This window comes from Artibeus jamaicensis, unplaced genomic scaffold (genome assembly GCF_021234435.1).
Source record: "Artibeus jamaicensis isolate MK-2021 breed Jamaican fruit bat unplaced genomic scaffold, CSHL_Jam_final scaffold_369, whole genome shotgun sequence".
In the NCBI taxonomy this organism is placed as follows: domain Eukaryota; kingdom Metazoa; phylum Chordata; class Mammalia; order Chiroptera; family Phyllostomidae; genus Artibeus; species Artibeus jamaicensis.
Window position 1 is genome coordinate 21,836,964 of NW_026522042.1, and position 26,368 is coordinate 21,863,331.

A 26,368-nucleotide genomic window follows, 5' to 3' on the forward strand; every position below is an offset into this window, starting at 1 on the left:
AATGGGCTATAAATAGTAAGGACCTCACAGTCATTTTTAGTATGTAAGGAACTAATATTTAGAAAACACTTACAGGGCTGTGCAGTCCGTTGTAAGAGCTCCGTAATGTGAGCTTATGTAAATAACTCCCTGGTGTGTATATGTTCCCTCCCAGTCCCACACGTTGCCCCAGTATGGTCTGTATTAAGGAGGAAAGTAGAACTTGAAGAATTATTTAAACATCTTCTCCACTTGTATATACTCTAGCTTTGATTGATACTGGCTTATTTTCAAAAGCAATGACTAGCATATAAACTTTTCTCAAAACTCTAATCTTTCACATTTTACCATTAATCCAAATTTAGATCCTACATCAACTAGGCAAGAGATTACTAGACATTATATTTTCAAAATATCAAATTCATATGTAATTTGCAAGGCAGATTAAAAATATGTACATATCAACTCATAAATTATTAAGGTGTGTTTATTTTTGAAAGGTCTGTAAAGAGAAATAAACAGATGTTATTATGAAAATTATTTGGAAGTTACCTACTGAGAATATTGTTATCTATTTTTTATTGTTTGACAAACAGCTTAATGGAGCTATGTCACTTAATTTTAAAGTCAGCATTAATTTTTTCTACATTTAATCTCCTAATACAGTTTGAATTGTTTCTTTTTTTTCTAACATTTCTGTTTTACCTTTGTCTGAGTTTTTATTTCTATTGCTAGGCATAAATCCAAGAGTAGTTAAGCAGAACTGTTTAGTTCTCCTTGAGTTGAAATTCAGTTGCAGCTCCATGAGTAAGACTCTGGATCCAAACATAGCTGATATCGAGCCCTTATGTTGTAGACTTTTCAATGGTGTTTGGTTGCGAAGAAAATTAAGAATTAAATAACATGAGTTTGAGGAGATATAGGTAGCATTATACTTACTGTTTTTAAATACTTAAACACAGGTTTTATTTTTAAATTCAAATAATATTTGTTTATTCTAAAAGCATTTAAGCACTAATACCAGCATTTACATTAGAAAGCTACATGTAAAATGTCTAAAAGGGATTACTCTGATAAAAAAAAGAACTATGCATGTTTATGTTCTTAATTTAGCTTACAAACAAGAGAAATGCCCATTTTCTTTCAGACTGACAGTTCTGAAGTGATCAGATTTCTAAAATGAGAAATATTTCTAAAATATTCTGCCATATTTCATAGGGGTATATTGATAGACACAATCTGAGTTTTGCTAATAGTCATTGCAGGAAAGTTTAAGATTGAACAATAAGTTTGCATTTCAGGTCCAACTTTCAGACGCAGAAACTGCTGTACTCTAAAGGGAAATTTTCTGGAAGACAGGCCAATAGTAACGAGCTGTAGATAATAAAAGAGGGCACAAAAGTAGGTTTACATCTATGAGCACACTAAACACAGAATTTATTCTTGTACTATTATTTATTTATTTATTATGTACTATTTATTATTATCACCGACCTACTTTATCACAACCTTATATAATAACCCGATTGCCAATGGATTACATTTTAAAGGATGCCATCTTTTTTCATTTAACCAAACTTTGCACACATCTTAAGCTGTTTAGCTCATTAGTTTAACTTTGGGCCTCTATGTTAGAGGTTTTAGGACAAAGATTTTTTTTGTGATATGAACTCAAATCAAAGAAAGTAAATTAGTGTTAGTGTGCCTTGGCTTAAGGTTCCAGAAAGCCCAATGACATTTCTCCTTGCCAGTATTCTGTAGTGTCTGAATCTTTTGTTTCTTCTCTGAAACAAATTTGCTCTATACTTAACATTCTTGTTTCCACTGCTTTTTCACGCTGAACTTCCTTCAATTCACATGTAGTTGCTATAGGGCAATCAATGCACAACAGTCAATTTCTTGTTTGGATCACACAGATACAAGTGATATATTCTGTCTATTCTTCATATTGTTTTCACTAAATGAGCTCCTAGATTTTAGGGGGGTGCTCTGTAGTCTCAATCTGCCTGGTAATTTTAACATCTTCTGCCAGGTTGCTACAAGGTTTCACACCTTAGCAATCTGTTCCATATATCTCGTTAACACATTATGGCTGTGAGAGACAAGGGATTGTATTTCAATTATACTCTGTTCCAGGAAGTAAGATGAATTTTGTGGAATTGCCATCACCACAATTACCTTTTCAGTCTGTTTACCCGACTTCTGAGAATCCCCCATGCTAAGATGGGAGACGTATCTCTATTACTTTCAATGAAAATCCTTATATTTGTCTTCTGGAACCCAATTCTACTCATCTGTTTGGATTTTTTATTCATTCCAAAGGATCATTTCCTTCAGAAAAATTAGTTTTTGATATGTTTCTTAACAGAAAAAAAATTATTTGGTTGAATTCACTTCTCTGATGACATAAGGCATCATTTTTCTAATCTCTATTTCAGGTAGTGATGTCCACCCTAGTGTTATGGTTTATGGGCTTCATGTGTTCACATTCAATATACTCTTGAATTCACTGTGTGATCCCACCCTTCATGTTTTATCGAAAATACCCTTCTCCAGCTAACCAATCATGCCCACCCCTTACTAACCTCACTCTCCAGAGTTCACTGTAGCTGCCCACTCGCCTCACTTCTTTCTTGCCCTCTCTGCCCTTCAGTCTTCTAGGTTTTCTCCTCCTTCAGCTGCTTCTGTCTGTTTAGTAGCATGTTAGACTCAGGAGCTTAGTTCTATAGTGTTCAAATCTTTCACCCCTTTCTTCTTAACACTTCTCTCCCGAATGGGACTATACAGTCCACATTACCTTAAATTTAGGCTGATATATCTCAAATATATATTTTCTATTCAGAGAGCACATTTGGAATTCACACTCAAATCTAATTATCTGGTTTTTATTGCACATGCTTATCTAATTGATATCTAAGGTATAATGTGTCAAAATGATTGATTTCTCCCAAATTATTTTCTCCCAAAAAAGTTTTTTTTCTGCCTCTTTATCCAGTTCAGTAAATGGACTTACTAATACATAGTAGCCAAAACACACACAGACTGAGTTATTTGTAATTTCCACTCTTTACCCTTGTCATTCCAACAAGAAGTTCTATGGGATGTATCTGATGTGTAGCCTTATTTTGTGCATTTGTTTCCATTTCCTTATTTTTCCCACCTTTGCCCAAAATGGTATAATTTCCTTTCAGAATTGTTTTTGACATTTCAACAATCCAAACAATAAAAGTTGTCACTGGGATTATTTCCAGAACATAAAACAGATTATTATTCTATTTGTTTAAAGTTGTTCCCATTGCTCTTTAAAAAAGTAAAAACTCCTTACCATATGCTGTAGGCTTTCTTGTACTACGATCTGTCCATCAGCCTCACTCCCTCTTCTAGATACATTGAAACATACATTTGTTTTTAAAGCAAATTGGGCCTTTTCTTTAAGTTGGATCTTTGCACTGTGATTTTCTATATTCAAATTTTCTTCCTTTGGCACTTTTCACATAATAGTTCACTTTTCAGGTCTAGATCAAATGTTACTTAAGGTGAGACCAATGAAAAGGGAAGTATTAGAGATTAAAAGAGAGAAGAGAACTCTTTTGTCCTTAAATAGTCCTAGAAAGTGTTTGAAACATTTCTAGAACATATTATTTTTTACGATATTATTTATTCATATTTATTGTAATGAACTATTGTTAGATGATATAAAATTCACAAAACCCAGGGGTTAAAAAACATTATATATATATAAAACATTTTATATATATATATATTGGAGATATATATATATCTCCAATATGTGTGCATCTTTGTGTCAGCTCAGTTGAGGATCCGCTGTACTAGGCTGGCTTTTGTTTGCTGGCTGTTTATCTCTAGTGCTTTCAATCACGCATCTGCTGATTTACTCGGTACTTCTACCCCGTGCTGGAATCCTGAACTGGAACAGCTCTGGCCATGTGCCTCTCATCTTCCTTCTGGGACTAATAGATAAAGCGCACTTCTTATGGCGCTGGCAGAGCATAAGAGGAAACATACAAAGTCTCATGAAATCTAAATTCAAATATGGTATCGACACCATTGCTTCCGAATCATTCTATTGCCACAGTAAGCTGGAGGCCACTCCTAGTGTGAGAAACCTGCCAAATTACATGAATCAGAGAGGAGAAATGGGTGGCCAGTAATGCAACCTACCTCCCATTTAATTCATTTCTCATTCTTTGACTAAAAACGGTTTCTAGGAGATGGATGTACAATGGTAATTAATTGAAGTATTTTGTTCATTTTATATTTATTTTCAAACCTCAGCTATAATGAAATTCTAATATAAATTGATCAGACATCACCTTCTATCCTAAAATGTTTGTACATGTAGCCACAAGAAATTTCATTATGCGTTATTTTTTTCTTCCAGTGTACTGTAGACTTCCCAGATACCATTGTTTTGTCTCTCTCTTATTAATCATTGTATTTTTACTGTCTACTATTTATGGAATTTTGTAGGTATTTTTAAATTAATAATTAGGCATAACATTAAGGACAAACTGAGATAAAAAAATTGATATCAGTTTTATGGAAATACAAAGTTTCTAGTCAAATCTTAAGTACCAAATATAGATACTGAATATATTTAAATAATTGAATACATTTAATTTAATATTTCCTTTGCTCGAGTTTTATATTTTTATTGTAATATCAAATATAAAATATTTTTTTATTTTCTTACCTAGATATTTCATTGACTACAATGATGAAGATGACAGATTTTTCAATATCGATGCCAACACTGGGTCTATTAAGACTACGAAGGTTCTTGATAGAGAAGAAACTCCCTGGTACAACATCACAGTGGCTGCTTCAGAAAATGGTAAATGACCTGACTTTATGTATTATAGGAAAATATGTCACTTTTTATACAAGAAGACTTATACTGAGATTTTCTCATAAACAAGTATCTTACCAGTTTTACTTTTCATGGTAGGACCTAAGAGAGTGCACAGAATGTATCAGATACAATTTTACTCATTGTCAGATACAGTGGATAAATTGTTTACCTTTCCCTTTACTCTCACTCCTGGCATAGGGGTGAAAAATGGGCACCGTGGACACTTAGTCCGCATGCCTGAGTCCAAGTATCTAGTTCTCATCCCAGCACTTCCTCTGCCAGGCACTTACGCCTCACTTAACCTGAAGTCACCAAGGGGCCAGAAAAATGGTACTGCACACACTTCAGTTTAGAGGGAAGAGAAATGAAAACTTATCCTTCTTCTTGAATAATTTTCTCAGTGCAACACCCCTCCTCAAGCTTTGATTAACATTAAGAAAACTTGCAGTAAAAGAATTATGCTTGGAATTTCCACAGGCAGGTCTAACCCCTCTTTAGGCAAGTTCACGAGATGTCACTGAGGGAAACTCATGCTCTTTCCCTGCAAATAATGCACCGTGGTTAACATCCAAGTTCAAGAAAAAAAAACATTGATATCAATAATTGCCTGTGACTTTCAAAAGTGATATATGACTGTGGTCAAGTAAAATTAGAAAAAAAACAAAGAAAATTGATCCATTGCTGTAATGATGAAGTCTTTCTTTACATATTAAGTGATAAACCAAAGTCTATATTACCCTAAACACAGAATTGTTTACAGAAATTACGTATACATTTAGAAAAGATTTCTAGGTACTCATGAAAGAACTATCCATGTGTTGGAAGTCAGGAACACTCGCAGTAGAAAACAGTGCTCTGTGGCATGAAATCATATTCTCTCTTTCTTTTGCCCTCCAAGGGTTGCCCCCTGCATGTGCCTGTCCCAGGAAGTCAATAATTTAGATCAACAGCTTTCTCTAGACCAGCAATTTTCAACCTGTTTTCATCTCAAAGCACATGTAAACTAATTACTAAAATTTTATGACACACCAAAAATATGCATGTTATATATTTTGCCAATCTGACAAAAAAGGCGTAATTTTGATTCATTCAAAATGCATGGCTATTGCTGTATTGGCTGTTGTCATTTTTTTTTTTCATTTGACAATCTAAGGGAAAAGAGGTCAGTATCCCTGACTAAATTTTCAGGTATTCTGTGTTTTAAAAAATCTTGCAGCACACCAGTGTGCCCAGCTCACCGGTTGAAAATCACTACTCTAGATGTTGTAGTCTGTTCAGGTTGCATAACATCATCTGGGGGTTTTGAATGACAACCACTTATTTCTCACAGTTCTGGACGCTAAGAACGCCAAGATCAAGATGCTGACACATTCGGTGTCTGGTTGAGGGCCCACTTTGTGTTTTGTCCTTGCCTGCCTTCTACAGTTGTCTTCGCCTGTGAAGACACCCTTCTGCAGGTGTTATCAAGGTCCTGGAGAGCTGGGGTCTTGACAACAAGAGCACTGATTCCATCCACAAGGCCTCCTCCCTTAATCCCTAATCATCTCCCAAAGTCTTTGCTTCCTAATATTATCAAGTGGGGGATAAGTTTCTACAAATGCATTTTGAGAGGATATAAACATTTAGTCTGTAGCAACACATTTACTTATTATTGGCATTTCGTATAAAAAAGCATATAGTGTGCAGTCCTTTGTGATTGGCTTATTTCATTTAGCATAATGTTTTTCCAAGTTTACCCATGTTGTGGCATGCATCATTAATTCATTTTTCTTTTTAACAAAAAAATATTCCATTGTATAGATATACCACATTTTATTTATCTATTCCTAACTTGAAGAGACATTTGCTTTTTTCCCACTTTTTGCCTAACATGAGAAAAGATGCTATGACTATGACTGTGGATGTTTTTGTGTAGATGCACATTAAATTCTCTTGGGAAGCCCTGGCCACTGTGGCTCAGGATTGGGCTTTGTCCTGCATGGCGAAATGTTGCTGGCTCAGTTCCCTGGTGGGGCACCAAGATGTTTCTCCCTCACATCGATGTTTCTCTCACTCTCTTCCTCCCTCCCCTCCTCTCTCTCTAAAATCAGTAAGCATGTCCTCAGATGACGTTACAAGAATAAATTTAAAAAAAGATTGTGCAGTTGTTTTGGAACAGGCTCCATGTACAGAATATGGAAGAGGAGTGTCCTTGAAGAGGATGTCTGTCAGACACAACAGCAGTTTATTGTAAAATAACTCGAAGTCTAACTCCAGAGTTATTTTGTTCAGAAACCATACATTAGATCGCTCTAAATTTCACCTCAGCTCAAATAATATTTGTATCAAGTAGAAACTATTCTATGACTAAACATGAGTTCAAGGATATCATAAAAATTATGTGCAATCTTTACCAAAGGCAATGCCCATGTTTAAGTAAGGTAGTGTTACAAATATATACTTACTAAGTTTTTTAATACTGTTTGCTAGTACTTCAAATGGGAACTGTGATAATACATATCTATAAATAAAAGAGTATAGTAAACTGTATCACCCTGAATTTTATGGATGGTAATAAAAAACCTCAGAGACACCTCAATGAGCGATAATAAAATATAAATTAATCCCAGTCATAGACAAATATATAGAATGAGCAGTAGTTAAGATTTTATGGCCATGTTGTAAGACTATGTTTAGAAAACTGCACGTTCCTGAACTGATTACTTAGCCTAAGTGCTCATTAAAGATTGCTGGAGGTTCTTCTGTGTACAGTTGTTTGAAAGTTTTAACCTCAACATCAGCCACGTTATCAGAGTATTTCTGTAGTATATTTTGTTTTGGAAATTCATTTGATACTTTTTTCAGGCCAAATTTTTAAAAAGCATTATGTGTTAGAGCAGTTTTAGCTTCACAGCAAAACTGAGAGGAAGGTAGAGAGATTGGCCATATGCCCTCTGCCCTATGCAAGCTTAGCATTCTCCACTGTCAACAAACTCCACCAGGAGATGCACTTGTTATAACTGATAAACCTACATGAACACATCACAATCACCTAAAGTGTATCATTTGACTGTGTGTTGACTCTTGGTGTTTTATGAGTTTGAAGAAATGTATAATGGCATGTATTCATCTTTACAGTGCCATACAGGATATTTTTCTCTATACACACACACAAAAAAAATCTTCTGTGCTCTGTGCTTTTATGTCTCTCCACTCTGACCCTGGTACCCACTGATCTTTTTATTGGTTTCATAATTTTGCCTTCTCCAGAAAATCATATAGTGGGAAACATAGAGTATATAGATTTTTCAAATTGACATTTTTTCCCTCAGTTATATACATTTAAATTCTCTCCATGTATTTTCATGGCTGGATAACCCAGTTGTTTTTAGCACTCAGAAATATTCCTTTGTCTGGATGTACCACAGTATATTAACTTACCCACTGAAGGACATCTTGATAGCTTCCAAATTTCAGCACTGATAACTAAAGCTGCCATAAATCTTCATGTCTAAGGTTTTTGTGTGAAAGAAGTTTCAGCCTGCTTTGTAACAAGGAGTACAATTGCTGCATCTTGTCATCCACACATATTTCAGTCACAGATTCTTAAAAGGCCAGCTGTTTCAATAATTGTGTAATCCTTTCCCTTCTCACTGCCCTCTGCTCATTTTGTTCTGCTTTACAAGTAGCTCTGTACTTTTAATAAGTATTTCAAATCTCCCGACATCTGTGAACTCTTTCTCAGCCTCTCAGCCAAATTGTACTACTCCTTTCTTTCTGTTCTCCAACTTTGTGCATGCCTTAAATATCCTCTTATCACTTACTAGTTTTACATATACTACCTGCTACATTTTATGGTAGTATTTTCTCTCTCTACTAGATTTTGAACATCTCAAGTATAGGAATCAGGTCTGTTTTATCACTGGTTAATCCTAGATTTCCCAAATATTTAGCTATTTTCCTGTATAAAACTTGGTTAAGAAAATTTTGTTACATACATGAATATTCCTTACCCCTCATTTCTCCACCTAAACTACCCAGCCAATTTATCACACTCTATACAATTCAGCACTCAGCTATATATTTCTCATTTTCTTAAAATGCCCTATTTCTTATTTTTCTGTACATTGAATGCGAGAATTGAATTCAACCTGATACACCATATTGTGACTGTACCATTCATTGCTTGCTCCACAGTTGTACTTCCAAAGGAGCCAAAGTCTTGAGATGATACATTATTCATTTGACTGATGAATCTGAAAGAGTCTACTGCCACCAGAGCTCACAAATGAAACAAATAACAACTATGTATTCTTGCATTTATGCAAACATTTGCCTCAGTTCTGTGTTATTTTTGCTTTATACATCACTAGGCCCAGACACCAGTATTTCACACTCCTTATTAATTAAATCTTGCTTGGGTGTGTCTTTCAATTTTCAAGCAAACATGGTCAGAGATTAAAATGCACAAATTTCAAACTTAGTTTAATTATTAGTTTCAGGTGATGGAAATTAAATTTAGATTTCACGAACTCCTTTCTTGTTGCCTTGTAAACTGAGATTAATTTTTGTCAGCAGCCACATCTAACAACACAAAACTCTGTTAGTGAAGAGTGGGCAGTTTGAAATTCTTTCAGCTTCTATATGATAATTTGCCATTATCATATTAATTTAGTGCTTCCCTCTGTCCTCAAATGTTTGACACCTGTCCCAATGCCCTTATATGAAGCAAATAACCTTGCTTCTCTAATGAGTTAAAAAAATAAGAAATATCAGCAAAGTGTTTCCACAGTTTTCTGCCCCGGAGGTCTACAGATATAATTAACACGATAGGCTGCAAGCTGCACAAATCCCCCTTCTGCCAGGTTGCTGTGAGTAAATTCTCCAACCATGTTTCTGACAACCTCTCACCTGTGCCCTGCGTCCTGTCTTCTCTCACTCACTCAAGAGACATTGACCTCTTTCCTGCAGCTTCATTTTCTCTGCTCTGACACATAATTTTCAGTACTTATAAATAGGCTTTCATCCCTGTCTGAAAATAAAATTGACTCTCGAAATCAAGAACTAAAACCCTAACTTGATTGAGTGTTTCCCTCTTAATCCAATTCTATTATTGTATATCCTTTTCCAAAAACCCCTCACAGAAGTTGCTTACAGAGTCATGCACAGCTCAGTGATGGGGATGCATTCTGCAGAATTTTTCCATAGCGATTTTTGCTTTGTGTGGACATTGCAGAGAGCACTTACACAGATCTGGATAGTATAGCCTGCTATATACCCAGGTCACACAGTAGGGCCCATTGCTCTCCAGGAGAGGAAAAATACATTTTTCCTCTATACTTACAGATGCTTGACTGCAACATCCCTGTAATAAAATATTAACAGGAGAAAAACAAATGTGTTTAATAACATGCATACCTCCTGTGTACATGGAAGAGACCAAGGAAAACTGAGTGACTCACCTAACTGGCTGAAACCACCTTAAATATCATTTGCAGCTGAAGACAAAAGATAATGGGGATGAGGAAGTCAGTTTGGGGAGGTTAAAGTGCCGTAACCTTATGCAGTTACCAAGTGCGTGACTCTCCTTTGAGAGTCGTGTTGTTGTACAGATTTTCCTACTTGTCTTCTGCTTTGCTAAGAGTTCTCAGAGATAAGTCCAGTCTCCCCCGACCCATAGCCAGGGGGACACTCTTACAAATGGAGATTTGCCTTGCAAATATAAATTTTTCTTTTACAAAAAGTAATATTTACTACTTGGTTTTCGGGTCTTTTCTTACATCTGCTGTTTCTTAAAACTTACCCACAAAAATAAATAAATAAATAAATAAATAAATAAATAAATAAATAAATAAATCTTATGCCAAAGAAACATGCTTTTGAGTGAAAACCTGTCCCCCTACACCCCCTGGGCTGCAAATATGTTCGGCGTTTTTGTGTACTCAGTCCTATCCAGGGGTGCCCGAACTTTGGCCTCCCTCCACCACCTTGGAAGAAGAGCTGTCTTGGTTCACACATTAAATATATTTCAATACATAATCACACAAAAAAAACTCATAATGTTTTAAGTAAATTTACGATTTTGTGTTGGGCCGCATTCACCGCGCCCCTGGGCTGCATGGGAACACAGTGTTAAGTGTTTGTGTCATGCATTGTGCTCCATTAGGGCGGCTATGTCACTAGGCACTGGGCTTTCTCAGCTCTGCAAGGCCCTCACGGAGCCGCCACCATATATGCAGTTCCTCTTTAACCGAAACACTGTCACAGAGCGCCTGACTGTATTTATTCACAGTCTGCACTCTCTCGCACCATGCTCTTTAAAATCCACTCTAAAAATGCGTGTTTTCATTGCTTCACCAAAATTACTTTTATTTCCCACATTGCAAAATCTAAAGTATAACTTTCGTTCCACTATTTATTCAACAAAGTGGCACCATTTGGCAAAATTGACAATTCCTTCAAGAAATAGGTTCTTTCAGTGGCTTAATGACACAATATTCACTAGATTCTCTTCATCCCTCACTGGTTCTTCAATCTCAGTGGGCTGGTTCGTATGTCTCTCTCTCACCGCTCACTGAATTGTGAAACGTGCTGATTTTCCAACCTTAGACCCGCCTGGAGTGTTTGCCTAAGTAATCTCATGAAGGCTAATAGATTTCTATAACATTTATACATAGATAATGCTCAAACATAAACCTACAAGAAACTTGGTTACTTTTCCCTTGAATTCCACATTAGCCACCCTAATATCTCCTCTTGCAGGTCTCAAGCTCGGAATGTGCCAAGTAAATATTTTCCTTGAAATCCATATTTTTCCTAAATGTGCTCCTCCAGGAATCTTACCCTTCTCAGTAATGATGGTAATAGTCTTCAGATTCCTTGTGTAAATCGCACATAATCCTGTTCACCACCACTTTGTCTCTTAGGCTCCACAGTCAATTTTTCCAGGAAACTCTGTCAGCTATACCTTGGGAAATATTCATAAATCAACCACTTGATACAATTTCCACTGCTCCAAGTCTCGTCCAAACAACCATCACCTCCACTGGAGTATCTGCCGTAGCTTCTTTTATAGTCTTTTCAACTTAACATGAGCCTCCTTTAACCTGGTAGAGTGTTCTTTCTGAAACCATAAGCAACACCAATGCAATCTCTTTTAAGTGAGATAAAACATTTGCAAATAAATTAAGGTTACAAAACACAATACTCATAATGATCAAACCAGACAAAAGTGTATACATCCTGCCAAGCAAAGAGTAGAGGTAAAAAGTATCTTGTTTTTGCTTTATTTCTTATGTGTGAATCTGAACATATTTTAGGTTATTTTTATGAATGTAGACTGCTTGGGCTTTTGTACTGTTTTCATTATATAAACTTCTCCATTTTTAATCCTATGTTCATAAAGGTTTTGATTTATGTCTCAATGATTATTTTATCAGTAAATACCTATTATTACCTATTATTTTAGTAGGGAATGATGTGTAATATTTAAGGGTACTAAATTAGGAGTTAGACTGCACTAAAATTTTTTTCTATTTATTACAAGCAGCTTGGGAAAATTATTTAACAAAAGTATTATATAATTTCTCATTTTTAACAAAGGATTTCAATGAGGATTAAATGAAGTATCTTAACCCAGTATCTGCCACATGATGACATAATAAATGTCAGCTCTTCTCATTATCATAAATATGACTACAACATATGCTAAATTAATATTGGTCATTACTTGATATATCTTCAGAAAGAAAGACAAAATTACATTTTGAATACCAATAGAAAGCTGTACACATGAAAAAGTTGGAAATACATTTTTTATAAATTAGTATGTATTATGATAAAATATTATAGCATCTATGTAGACATAGTGAAAATCTTTTAATAATCAAACTACTGTTAAAATATTCATTAAACTTACTCTATTAACTATGACTTATTTCATATAAAATTTATTTACTTGATGGCCACAATCACCTGTACACTACAAATAATGAATAAGATACTCTCAGGGATGCATACATGTTTTATTTTCCTTGACTACTAAGGGATTTTTTAAAATTGGATAATATCAATGAGCACCGAAATGTACAATCTTGTTACATTTTAATGGGTTTTACAAATACACATTCCATGTGTTACCTCCCCAGCCAGGTAGAGGATGTTTTCCTTGCCTCAGAGGGGTTCTCCTTGACATACCCTTTCTCTTTACCCCTCAGTGATAACAAGATTGTCGTTTTTTTGCCACTTCTAGAATGTCATATGAATGCAATTACAAAGCAGTGTGATTTGGGGCAGAGAGTAAATATAATTTGAGCTGCTTTTGAACAACAAAAATTTTTAGATTTATTCATATTATTAGTAACAGTAGTCTCTTGTTTATAATTAATATTACATTATAGATATATTATTACTTATTTGTTAATTTTCCTATTGATGTGTCCTTTACATGTTTTCTGTTTACGGCTATTATTTGTAAAGCTGCAGAAAATATCTGTACATAAGTATTTGTGTGGATATATGTTTTGACTCTTGTGGATAAATATTTAAAAGAGTTGAATGTATTCATCATGCAATATGTAAATACTCAGAAAACAACTAGAATACATGCAGTTGGGCCCCAAGTGGCTACAAAGCTATGGCATATTTGTAACTGTACGGAGCATATAAAATAAGACTGGTTCAACGTGGAGAGAGACCATCTCCATCTAGAAAGAATGACTTTCCTGTACCCATGTATAGATTGGGTGCAAAGCTGCTCACTTCCAGAGGACAACATGAGCAAGACAGGTGGGCAATGAAAAGGCGGTGGGTGAAGTAGTCAGATATTTAGTTGCTTTTTTCTAGTCCTTCCTGAAGATGTAGTTTTCCCAGAATCCTCTTCTACAAAATGTTTGTTTGTTTATTTCTGATACATGAAGGTTACTTCTAACCCTGACTGCTCAGAGAAGGAGCAGAGAACTATTTACTACATAAATTACAGCTCCTATTACCAATGTTAAAATGTTCTTGCCTCAGATTTCTAGAACAGATTGCTTTCAACTTCTTTTAAAAGGTGAGCAAATACCTGGTTTAGAACAGATTGCTTTCAACTTCTTTTTAAAAGTGAGCAAATACCTGGCTTAGAAATATTGGGTTGGCCAAAAAGTTCACTTAGCTTTTTCCATAGAAGACACATTTTTCATTTTCCCCAATAACTTTATTGATTTGGATATTTTGAATATATTGACTATCTCCTGCTTGGTATAACATTGACTGTCTTCAAGTTATATATCAATTTTATTGTTAACAACTTTGACTGGTTTACTAGTCCGTGGAACAACAACATCCAATGAGAAATCTCTAGCACCAAACTTTGCAAACCACTTTTCACATGTTTGAGCACCTTCTTCATACACCGCATGAATCTTTTTTGTTGTTGCATTTCAGTTGCATTTTTATTTTTTGTGAAACAATGAAGCATAACATGCTGAGAATGTTGGGTACTTTCTTCTGTCTTCATTATTAAAATGACTACACAAAAAATTACCAATATCGATTTTTGTAATGCACAATGATATGACAGCCATCATGATACAGTCTAACACAATTGTTTTAAATTAAGTTAAAAACAACAAAGCTACTAGAGCCATCTTACAGGAAAAAAAAAACAAATGAAACTTTTGGCCAACCTAATATAAACATTAATGAAAAAAATCCATGGACAATAGTTACAACAAAAGAGATATTTTTATATTGTGGCAATAGTAAGGTATAAGAAGTTAATGATAATCTTGGCTTTGCCAAGATAATAATTCAAACTTAGTCAATATCAATTTTTAATTTACAAAATGGGAATTCAGACCGAATATCCTCTTTTAGTTTTGAAACATTAGAAATAAAGATCAAGTAATGGTCACTTTCTGCCCATTGAAAAGCTGTAGTCATGCATTGTTTTTATAAGATGTCACTATACACAAGTGAATACTTGAGTGAGCATGTAGCTAATTTTAATATCATAAACTATAATATAAACATGTTAATATAATGTATAAGCATCACATTATCTTTTACTGTATGTAAACAAACAAGTTAATACCAATATTATTATAAATGAGGCTAGGAACAAAAATATTACTTTTAAGATGTTTTACAGCTTTTCTGTATATTTAGTACAGTATTGAGTGTTCAGTATGACAAAGATTTTCAAAGCAATGTTTTAACACATTGTTATACTTCAGATGTAGTGTTTAAGAGCATCATTCTTATTAATATGTTGTTTAGTTTTGCATACTGTTTTCAGCTTTACAAAATTTACTGTGCTTGGATACAGTTTTCTGAGACATTTCTGAAAAATATATTTTTATTGCCACTTTGTTTCTACAATCGATCTATGTCATGGTCATATTGTTATATAGTTATTTTCTCTATAGTGTAAATATGCCATGTTTACTGTAATTATCCAGACCCTTTTTCAGACATTTGTATTTTTCTGTTGATGTTTGTTCCATTATTTGTTCTGGTAGTACATGTGTTCAAGAATTTCCCCAAAGTACAAGCCAGAGAAATTGCTGGATCCTGGGCATGAGTATTGTGAACTGTACAAATTATATTTGGGTTACTTTAATTAAAAAGCATTCCCACTGGTCTCTATCTAACCCAGCATTTGGAAAAACTTTGTCAAACTTCTTAACATTGTATCACACTGTTTGGTGTTAAGTGGTAACTTAGATTAATTTGCAGTTTTAAAAACTACGAATGATGTAGGAAATTTCCTCATGTGTTTATTTGCAGCTTAAATTAGCTAATCTGTTAAGTGTTATTAATATTACCTATTTTTATATTCTGCTGGCTCCTTTTTTCTTATTGATTTAATTCATTGTGTTATATATTGTAGATACAGATTCTTTGTTAGCAAATATATTCACTCATTTTGTGATTTTTTTCCTTTGTGGCATATTTGGAGGAACTGAAAAATACCATGCTTGAATATACACAATTTTATCTGTGCTTCCTTTGCGATTAGTGCATCTTGTGTTTTGAAAGTTTTCATGTACCTTAATATATTCTAAACTACAGTTTTTTCCAAATTATGTTTGGTTTTTCTTAGACATTTAAGTCTTTATAAGTATTTAAAATATACTTTTGTGTATAGTGTAAGTATGGCCATTTTCTAGTGATGATGATGATACAGATGACAAGTTTTACTGAAACCCTTTTTTCATCAATCCTAGTTTCCCCACTGACTTGAAATCACAATTCTTACTATACGTTACATTTCTGTGTGAGTGAATCTGTGCTTGGTTGTCTTCTGTTTCTGTTTGTCTCTACCTTTGATACTAGCACATTGTCTTAGATTCTAACACCGCGTAAGACTCGATAGATGGTAAAGTAAGTATCCTTTTTTTGTGCTTCTTCATACAAGTCTGGATAATCTTTGTGCTTACAAATCTTTGTATCAGCTTTCAATGTCTATGAATAATTCTCTTTGGGTTTGTATTAGATTCCATTGAATACACACATTAATTTGGAGGCTAGCTTGATTTCTGATTGGGCTCAACTTCTTTACATCTCCTTTAAATTCAATTAAGTGTTCTGCATATAAGTTTTACATATACTTTGTTAGGTTAATTTCTAGGTTTCTTATAGTTCTGTTCCTTAACTCCTGTTAGTTTCTCACCATGAAGAACCATGTATGTTGTATTTGTTGTTGTTCGTTTAAAGTTTTCTTAATCAATTTGAGGAGACACATTTTTTATCCCTACTTTGCTAAGATTTTTGTTTTCTGCTGTGTTCTGTTTTGTTTAGAATAATGAATATTGCATTTTATTTCATAGTTTTCCTGTAAATGTTGAGGTAATTGTGTTTTTTCTCCTTATTTTAATTCATTAACTTTGTGGATCATTTTTATGCTCTTTCATTTTTACCGTAAGAAGTGAATGATTCTTCATGTGAATAACTTGACTTTCTATTTTTGCCAAGTTTATTTAGGTGTGAAACTTTAAACTTTTTAAAGCTCTTGTGATTATTTTTTACCAACTGCTGTGCTTTTCTTAGATTAGTGAAAAAACTGATGGTTCATCCTGTAGACTCTGACAGCATACAATGAATTCTGACAACTTTCTCCCACTCCAGTTCTGAATAACATGTAATTTCCTTGATATGACAAAAATACCGCTTTAGCATTCGTGTCATGCCTTGCTGTTCATTTTTCATCTTTCTCTAAGTTAATGAGTTTAGCAAAGAGTACCATCATGCCAAAAGTCCTGCCACAGCATATGGAGCTAGTGACAAGCGACAGCATTAAGGAGGTTTGTTTTAAACCAAGACTCTAAAGGATGCGTGGAAATACTAAATACATCCCTGTGTGTTTTGCAGACAATCCTGGTTTGCTGAGCCATGTCACAGTGGGTATTAAAATTCTGGATGTCAATGACAATCCACCTGAACTTGCCAGGGAATATGATATCGTTGTCTGTGAAAATTCTAAGCCTGGCCAGGTAAGTTAACTGTCCACTTTCTCTCATTTGAATTGGGGGAAAAAAGCACCTCTATTTCTATTACTCTTTTCTTTACATTTTTATTGAATTTATTGGTTAATAAAATTATATGGCTTTCAGGTATACAATTCTACAATACATCATCAGTACATTGTACTATGTGTTCTCCACCCCGAGTCTTAGGTATACTTCTCAAAACCCCTTTGTTATTTCTGTGCTCAGTGAAAATAATTTTTAAAAGCTTTATTTTGAGTACCAAATATATTTTTTGAGAATCGTAGGAAATAAGTTTTCTCCAGATCCCAACTGTAATTCAAAAACTAACTCATTCATGCATGTATTCATTATGCCAATTATATTGAATGCTTTGCACGTAGCCTGGTAGTAAACAAGGAAGAAACACTTAACTTTCCTGTGTGGGTAGAACTTTGAAACTAGATTGTGGAGAATGGACTGGTTCATCTATTTTGGAGGGCATGAGCGAGTGACATGTGTAACCAGAGTATGATCCCGATAAAAAGAGATTATTAAATTTTGCAATGTGAAGAGTAATGTATTAAAAAGGTGGGGCAGCAAAGGAAGGATAGAAGACCTTGAAAATGGGACATGAGTCTACGTATATTATGGCACCTAGTTAGAGGAGTATGGAAGTTTGGAAGGAAGTCCGGGGTGGCCGAGGCACTTAAAACAAGTGGGAGCTTGGAAGGGAAATGCATTTATTTCTCTTTACTGCTACATGACAAATTACACAAATTTAGCAACCTAAAACACTTATCATCTCGTAGTTTCCATAGGTCACATGTGTGCTCATAGTCCAGCTGGGTCTTTGCAGAGGTCTCCCCATCTCTCAAGACTATAATCAGAGTATCAATCAGGACTGTGTGTTTCCCTGGGGCTTAGAGACCTCTCCCAATCCTATGAAGTTGTTGGCAACATGTAGTTGCTTTCATCCGTAGACCTGAGAGCTTCAGGATTTTCCCCAGCTCTTCAAGGTTCCTGACAGTTCTGAGACGCCACTCACAGTTTCTCACCCTATGGGTTTTCAAAATGTGGACATTTACTTCACCAAACAAGTAAGAAATGTGTCTCTGGTCAAGACATTGCTAACGATCAGCTTTATAGAATGTTATATAATCAGGTGAATGATGTATTGATATTTTTGCTATACTCCATTGGTCAGCAAGCAGCAAGAAATAGGTTACACCCACACGTAAGAGGAAGAGATTACATCAAGCCATGCATTCCATAAAAATCCCTTTAAGGCCTGTCACAGACGAATCTGGAGATGCAAGAACGGTGTAGGCCCATTGGGCCACATAGTTCCTTTCATTGTCATTGGTAAGCTGGAATGAAGAAATCACCCCAAAACATTTTAAATTACATTGAAGCTTGTGATGACAATCCTGAGAAACATCATCTTATGTATTATTATCTTATGTGGATGAGGAACAGTTAATAGTGGCTTGTTAGAGTTATAATTGATAATGTTTTAAATAATGTGATTTGTGAGGAGGTATTTATGTGTACATAAATGGGTAATTTTTACATAAAATTTTCTCATATTCATTGTCCTTGAAAAATTAGATAATGTGAATATGGATACAGTTGATCAAAATTATATTTTAAGGTCTTTACAAGTTACCAAGATTATCACTTTAGGTACCTAAGAATTGTCCTATGTCATCATTTTGAAAACAGTAAAGAATTGTATGGTACAGATATATAATGATTTACTTACTAAATCTTATTTTAAGTGTGTCAGAAATGGATGCATGTGTCCTAAATTTATTTTCTGAACATACATCACAAAAGCATAATTTATGAGAAAAATCTTCAAAATTCAAGTAAAATTTAGATTTAAACATCTAAAAATATAGCACTGGGTGGACCTAGAGAACATTATGCTAAGTGAAGTAAGCCAGTCAGAGAAAGACAAGTACCATATGATCTCACTCATATGTGGACAAACTGAACTATCCAGCAAAATTGAGGCAGAATCATAGAGAGCAGGATGACAGCTAAGCAGGAGGGTGGGAGGTGGAGGAACTGAGCAAAAAGGAAAAAGGACTCCTGGACACAGACAACAGTGTGGCGATTGTGGGAGAGGGGTATAAAGGGACTACATAGTAATGGGAAAATACAACAAAAAATAAAGGTAAAAACAGCAACTAAATATGGGAATTCAGTTCTTCATAGTAACAGTAGATTAGCTATAGCTGAAGATAAAATAAGTTAATTGAAAAATACATCAGAATAAAAGGTCTAAAAGACAAAAAAATTAAATGAAAATATAAAAGACATGGGAAATCCAGGTCTAACACAGATGTCATTCAATTATCAGAGGAATTTTAAAGATAAAAATTGGACAGAAGTAATACTTGAGGAGGTAATGTTTGAATATTCTTCATACTGATGATAATCATTATGTCAAATATTTAATAATGGAAAAAATAACAAAACACAAAGTGATTGACTGTGAGGTGACTTTACCTGAATGCCTTGAAATAAAATTTTAAAAAATAGTAAAAGAAAAAAACTATAATTTTAGGGGAAAAATAGGTTTAGCACTAGGCAAAAAGTTTTTAGACTTAACATCAAAATCAGTGCATTAAAAATTGATCAACTGAAGTTGATCAAAAGCAAAAAAAATGTTTTGTAAAAGATCCTATTAAGAAGATGAAAGACAAAGCACAGAGTCGGGGGGGATATTTGCAAACCAGAGCCACTTCTGTGAGGTGGTGTCACTGCAACTGTGGGCCCACGATGACCAGCCCTTACTCTTGAATCACTTGATGCTTCTGGTGCTCATGTGAACACGGCTTCCAAAGACATGGGCCTGTGGCTTAGATTTTTGTTGTTGACTTCTCTTATTGTCCTCTTCTTGCTTAGGTGAACATTTCTCTCCTCACATGAAAAGCCATTCCATTTTCTTCTTATTAGGGACGATTAAATTAGTGAAAGGCATCATTTTTTTTCCTTTAGGGGTCCAACTAACCATTTATATAGTATTTCTCTTCTATCATGTAATTGTTACTGTTTTCAGAAGTTCATTGCTAGACTTAACACTCCTAAGTTATAATATATTGAATATTTTGATTTTATGATTAGTTCTTTTATCCTTTAAAAAACTCATTCATATTTAGCATCATTGTTGTCTATTCATATTGTATAATTTTATCCGTCACTGTAAGATAACTGGATTCTTTATGCTGTTCAACATGTGTTTCCACTTCTTTCACCACGGTGAATTTAGACTTGTCTTTGAGGGATAAAAACATCATTTTAACATATTGTGTTTTGCACTTGTATTTAAGCAATTCATTCCCAATCTCTGTAGTCAGTTCCACAATTAACCCTAATTACGGGGGAAATGGTCTATTGTTTGATTTGGTTTATGGTCTTTGGTTTATTTAGCCTTATGCTTGCGGCATTTCTGGAGAATCATTGTGTATTTTGATGCAGACTTGGAATCGAGAACTCTATTTAAATAATGAGTTGTAAGTAGGGTTTCTGAAGCATATTTGCATTGCCCAGTTACATGACACTTGGTCTTCGAATCACAGACGTTTCTATTCCATAATAGATGCATTCCATGCATCTAAGTATAACAGTGTGTGCCTGCGGTAAGGAGGCTGCTCTCTTATGAAAGCAGAGGTTTAAAGCACTAATACAGCAGAAATCAGACGATTCAGGTACTAATTAAACTACAGCAATATATTTTTTCTGAGTTAATATATTTTCTGTTCTAAAAAAGTATTTTAAGTAGCTAGCATGAAAAACATCTTAAAAGAAAATAATGTATTCATGAAATTTGAAGTCAGTTCCCAAAGTAGAGTAAATTCAAAATAATTGATATGTGCTTACACCTATTAACTTTGAAAAATAAATGAAGGGAATGCTTCTGATCTTATTCACATTGACTTTTCCTGTGTGTGTGTGCATTTTCCATTGGAAGTAAACTTAGTAAAGAAAATGTATAAAAGAATTATGTTATTATTTCACACCACCCTCTGCCCAATCACATCCAATTAACGATGAAATTTTGTATCAGTAAAGTAGATCAGTAGATATTTTACATTGTGTCAAGGATCAAGCTTAATTAACTAACAAAAATTTGTATTATTAGAAAATATATTTATGATCCCATTAGAGATTACATTATAAAGCAAATTTGATATTAATTTGAAGAAGATATAATGTTTATCCTAGAATGCTCTTTTTAGTGTAAATGTTTAGAGTTAGTTCATTTACCTAAAGACTATGATATTTGTATAGATTTGTGATATTATTTTTTTCTAAAAACATACTCCACAAGTAATTGATTATTGAAAACACACTTAAACAAGAGGATACATTTATTTGATTAAAAAATCAAAATTGGTTCTAATTAGTTTATGCCAAAAGTAAAGACTTATTCATGGGCATTATAAAAATTATACTGGTAATTATTTATAAATACCAACTATGTTTTGAATTGTTTTCTTCTGTGGTAACTAAATCTGTTTCTGTTTCTCTCAGGTCTTTCAAAATAATGAAACTTTTTTTGCACTAATTACATAATGTGTAAATGGTAAAGAATATCTAAGTTTGGTTTAAAAGAATGAAAGTCAAAGTAGATAAATCCTAATTTGAGAAATGTGTAGAAAATATCAGTGACAAAAACATGGCATTTATAGATGTATATCTGCCAGAAATTTAAATCTTCTGAAAGTTATAAACATCAACTTCCTAGGTATGTTTCCTAGTAAAAGTCTGAGGAAACATTAAAAGGAAATCTTATTTCCTAATGAAAGAGAAAAGGTGATCAGTAAAATAGAAGGGTTGAAGTAGTCCTTTTTGTATGCAAAAAATATCTGAATTCTAGATAAAAACAGACCAACATTCTAGGCTTTTGGAAGAATTTCTCAAAATATTATGGAAAAAATTTAAGTATGATGTGTGACCAACAATTCTACAAGACTTCAAGGTAACTGTTTGAAACAAAAGTCATGGACTTCAATTCATTTGCTATGTAGACAAGACTGAGAACTCTCTGACAAAGATGTATTTTCCTTAAATGAACTTTTTGGTAAGTTCAGACTTCAAATTCCTTTATAAACATGGAAAATACATTTATTAAAGGTAGAAGAAGAGAAAACACAATGTAATATGAGCTATTTCAGAGTTTAACAAATAAAATAAGCTTAAAAAATTTCAAATAAGTTGTAAACCAAGTTCGAAATGAGAAGAATAATTGTCCTAAAAAAGTAATAACAGGAGACAAATAATTCAGTTGCTTTAAATTAGTTGTTCTCCACCAACACCCTCCAAAATTACATTATAGGGTAAGAAGTGAATTTTAAATGGGGCGGTATGTTATGAGGTGTCATGGAGAAAATAGGACTGCACATTGGAGAACCACAATGAGTGAAGAGTTGGGCTAAGAGGACATTTATTTTCCAAAAGAAAAACATGTATTTCACTTAACTTTGAATGCAGTCTTGAAATTCAACATTTTTATTTCAGTTTTTTTAGTTAGCTGATGTGCAGGGCAAGTAGGTATGTTTGTCATAGTATACACACTCTCAACTTTATGGAGCTTTTCATGCATTTGAGAAAAAATCTTTGCATGGCTTCTGATTATTCATCAATTTATTCTATGCTCATGGTCAAGAGCCAATAACGGGGGACAACAATCTAACCAGAGACTAGCTCTACTTTAAATAAAATGAGAAACCAAACAATGAACAAATATGTAAAAGCAGGATGAAGACGTACTGGGGGATGAAGGAAAATGGTCTTTAATGTATAGGTCTCTTGCTAAAATAGCGCATTTTGAGTGTCAGTGGGAAGAACGTAAAGGAGTAAGCTGTGTGCATGGAAGGAGGAAATTGATCACTCCTAAATTTTGAAGCACCTCCCTCATTTTCACTTCATGAAAACTCATGTTTTCTTGTCCAGCTCTAATTCATTACTCATTCTCAGTACTTTTATATTTCTCCTCATCTCCCTGACAACACAGTAGGGTTAAATATTGAAGTTGGGTCAAATTGAGTGAAATGTTCTAAGAAATTTCAAATTTTTTAATGGACATACTATACGTCACAGACAGAAAATACAATTTCATGTCTCTTTTTTGCTCGCTTTCTCTTTGTTTTTATTTTTCCTACATGTGGAATATAGGGGTGGGCATAAGTAGGTTTACAATTGTTTCTGTGGAAAATAAAACAACTAATAAATAATAATACAATAATAAACTACTCACAATTGTAAACCTACTTTTGCCCACTCCTGTTTAGGAATGTCTGGAAAGGGAACACTTGAGCATTATTAGGACAGTCATTTTTAAAAGAGGAAAATATTATTTTATTTGTTGGGATATTTATTTCTTTAAGAGGGTAATGGCTGTAGCTGTTGAAATTGACATTCTGCTCTTACAGCACCTGTAATGTCATTTCCATATGCTAACGTTCTCTGCTTCTTGATGTGCACGGAGTCCAAGTCTTGGAGTTGCTTTCTCTCACTGGAGATGAGAACTGTTCCACGAAGCTCTGAGTGGCCTGCTTTTGCCTCTTCCACTGCTTTCCTATTTAATTTCGAGGCACATCACACTCCTCTGGGGACTCATCTCAGGGGTCTCCTAAAACAGCTGAAAAATTTGACTCTCCTGTTTTTGCATGTGCTGATTGAAGCTAACATATACTGCAATACTGTTCTGTATTCACACTGGAATGTTTATATTTGTACAACAATACTTCATGTCTCCCCAAATAGGTGTTCATACGAAATGTTACAACTAATTGGCCCCAAGATACTGTGGGTGGTAAAGGGAAAAAATTGTAATGTTTGCACCATGCTAGAAAACAAAGTGTGAGTAATTATAAGTCGTACCATAATGTATTTCCAAGAATCAATGCAAGTAAGAGCCAGTTAATTGGTTCTTTTACTAGATGAATGTGAAACTCTCCAGGTACATAAAAAGGTCATTTAAAAATTCTTTTGTGTTATCAACTGAAAATGTAATATAATTAAAATCAAGGGAATAAGCCAAGTTAAATTTACTAGTTATTGTTTTTTTTCTTTAGGTTATTCATACCATCAGTGCCACTGATAAAGATGATTTTGCCAATGGACCAAGGTTTAACTTCTTTCTTGATGAACACCTGTCTCTAAACCCAAACTTCACCCTAAGGGACAATGAAGGTGAACATAAATAAATACATTTATTGATCTATATGGAATATAGTATCGCTTTTGTCATGATATGAAATAGGCTTGAACAGTTTGGCTGTATTCTCTTATACCCATGAACAGCTTGCAAATCAGCATTTAAAGTCAGTTGGATGTTAATGTGTTATGATCTGTGAATACTTGTGTTTAAAATTAAACCACATGTACACATAACTTTCATTGAATTTATTCAGAAACATCCCTTTAAACAAGAAATGTACATGTAAGGTGCTCTTGGGCAAATGTTAAGAGAAATCTTAGCTGACAAACATGTTTATGAGAGCTGCCGCAAGTGCTAGGGGTGGAAAAAATTTAAATTAGGAAAAATGAAAAATATGTCCTAGGGACAATTAGGGAAGGAAACGCAATGTTTGAAATCACCTTGCATTAGCAAAGCTGCCAAAATGTGCTGTGCAAATTATATTTCCTCTTCTTGTTATGAATATTTTCCAAAATATGGGTAGATAAATATGCATAATTACAGAGTGTTTTGGAAAATTTTGAGTTATTTTTGTTTACCCTCTGCACTGGGTGGGTTAAAAAGACCACCATAATTCAGTAATCAGAGAAGTTTCATCATGCTTTGGATTCCCTATTTGGCAGGTTCCTCCAAGTTGTATAAAAGCCCCTCTTCTGTGCATAAGGGAGACATTAAGTCATTCGTTATGTACAATGTTCTGATTAGCATCCCCTTTCTTCTCCCCACACTTATCTTTTATCACATTTACCTGAATATGCCATTATTTTGGATCTAACACTTGCTCAGAACCACAAGAAGGAATGGCACACACATTTCTGAAGAAACATTTAATTCTCTACCTGTGCTCTGCCTAGGGAAGCATTTTCAAACACAAAGTAAAATAATATCACTAAATGACAATACACAGAAACATTATTATTATCCCTAAGTTTCTTAAAATTATCATGACAAAGATGTCAAATTTTGCATGTGTCCATAACAAGGTTTATATGAAAATACAAACTTTAAAATAAAAAGAGTTTACAATTTTTGAGAACTGATAAAATTATAAATAACAGAAATAATATACTTAAATAGAAAAAATAGCATTTTTTTAAACAAATGTACTAGTGCAGAGCTGAAAACATGTACCTGAGCAGACAGACCTGATTAGGTTAGATAAATTAAGCCAGCTAATCTCTCTGAGCCTCACTTTTTATATCCATAAACTGTGACTCAAAATACCCACTTTGTACCATTGGGAGAATTAATCATACCATATGTGAAGATACAAGAGCCCATATTGCCTATTCTCACACACAAGGCCATTATGGATAATAAAATATAAAGCTAAAATTAGGAGCCCTGGCTGGTGTAGTTCAGTGGATTGAGCCTGGTCTGCAAACCAAAGTGCCACCAATTTGATTCCCAGTCAGAGCACATGCCTGGGTTGCAGACTGGGTCCCCAGTTGGGGGTGTGTAAGAGGCAACCACACATTGATGTTTCTCTCCCTCTCTTTCTCCTCACTTTCCCCTCTCTCTAAAAATAAATAAAAAATATTTTTTAAAAGAGTTAAAATTAAAAATGAAATAGTTAAAAATAGTTTGATAAAATCAAACGGAAATGATTACATATGCACATATGTATGTACATACATTTAGCTCTATAAAAATACTTACCTAACGAAAAAAGAAAACAGATTCACAAAACAGTAATTCGGCAAACCCAATCTTGCTGAATCCTAGTATCTTGGATATTATGTTATATGAGGTAGTAAACATTCACGTGTCCTCAGAACATAAAGAAATAAATCTATAATAAAAAAATAAAGCCATTCTTTCTCTGTACCCATTGCTTACATGAAAGTGCCTATTCAGAGAATAATAAAAATA

At 34.1% G+C, this 26,368-nt stretch overlaps 1 protein-coding gene across 1 annotated transcript in view; it reads left to right on the top strand.

Moving 5' to 3' along the window:
- Positions 1-26,368, top strand: part of CDH18 (cadherin 18) — a 237,845-nt gene that overhangs the window by 182,270 nt on the left and 29,207 nt on the right. Inside the window, exons 7-9 of the mRNA XM_053657326.1 lie at positions 4,698-4,834; positions 17,186-17,307; positions 24,372-24,489. Of these exons, the coding sequence (XP_053513301.1) occupies positions 4,698-4,834; positions 17,186-17,307; positions 24,372-24,489 (377 nt within the window). The remainder of the gene's footprint in view (positions 1-4,697; positions 4,835-17,185; positions 17,308-24,371; positions 24,490-26,368) is intronic.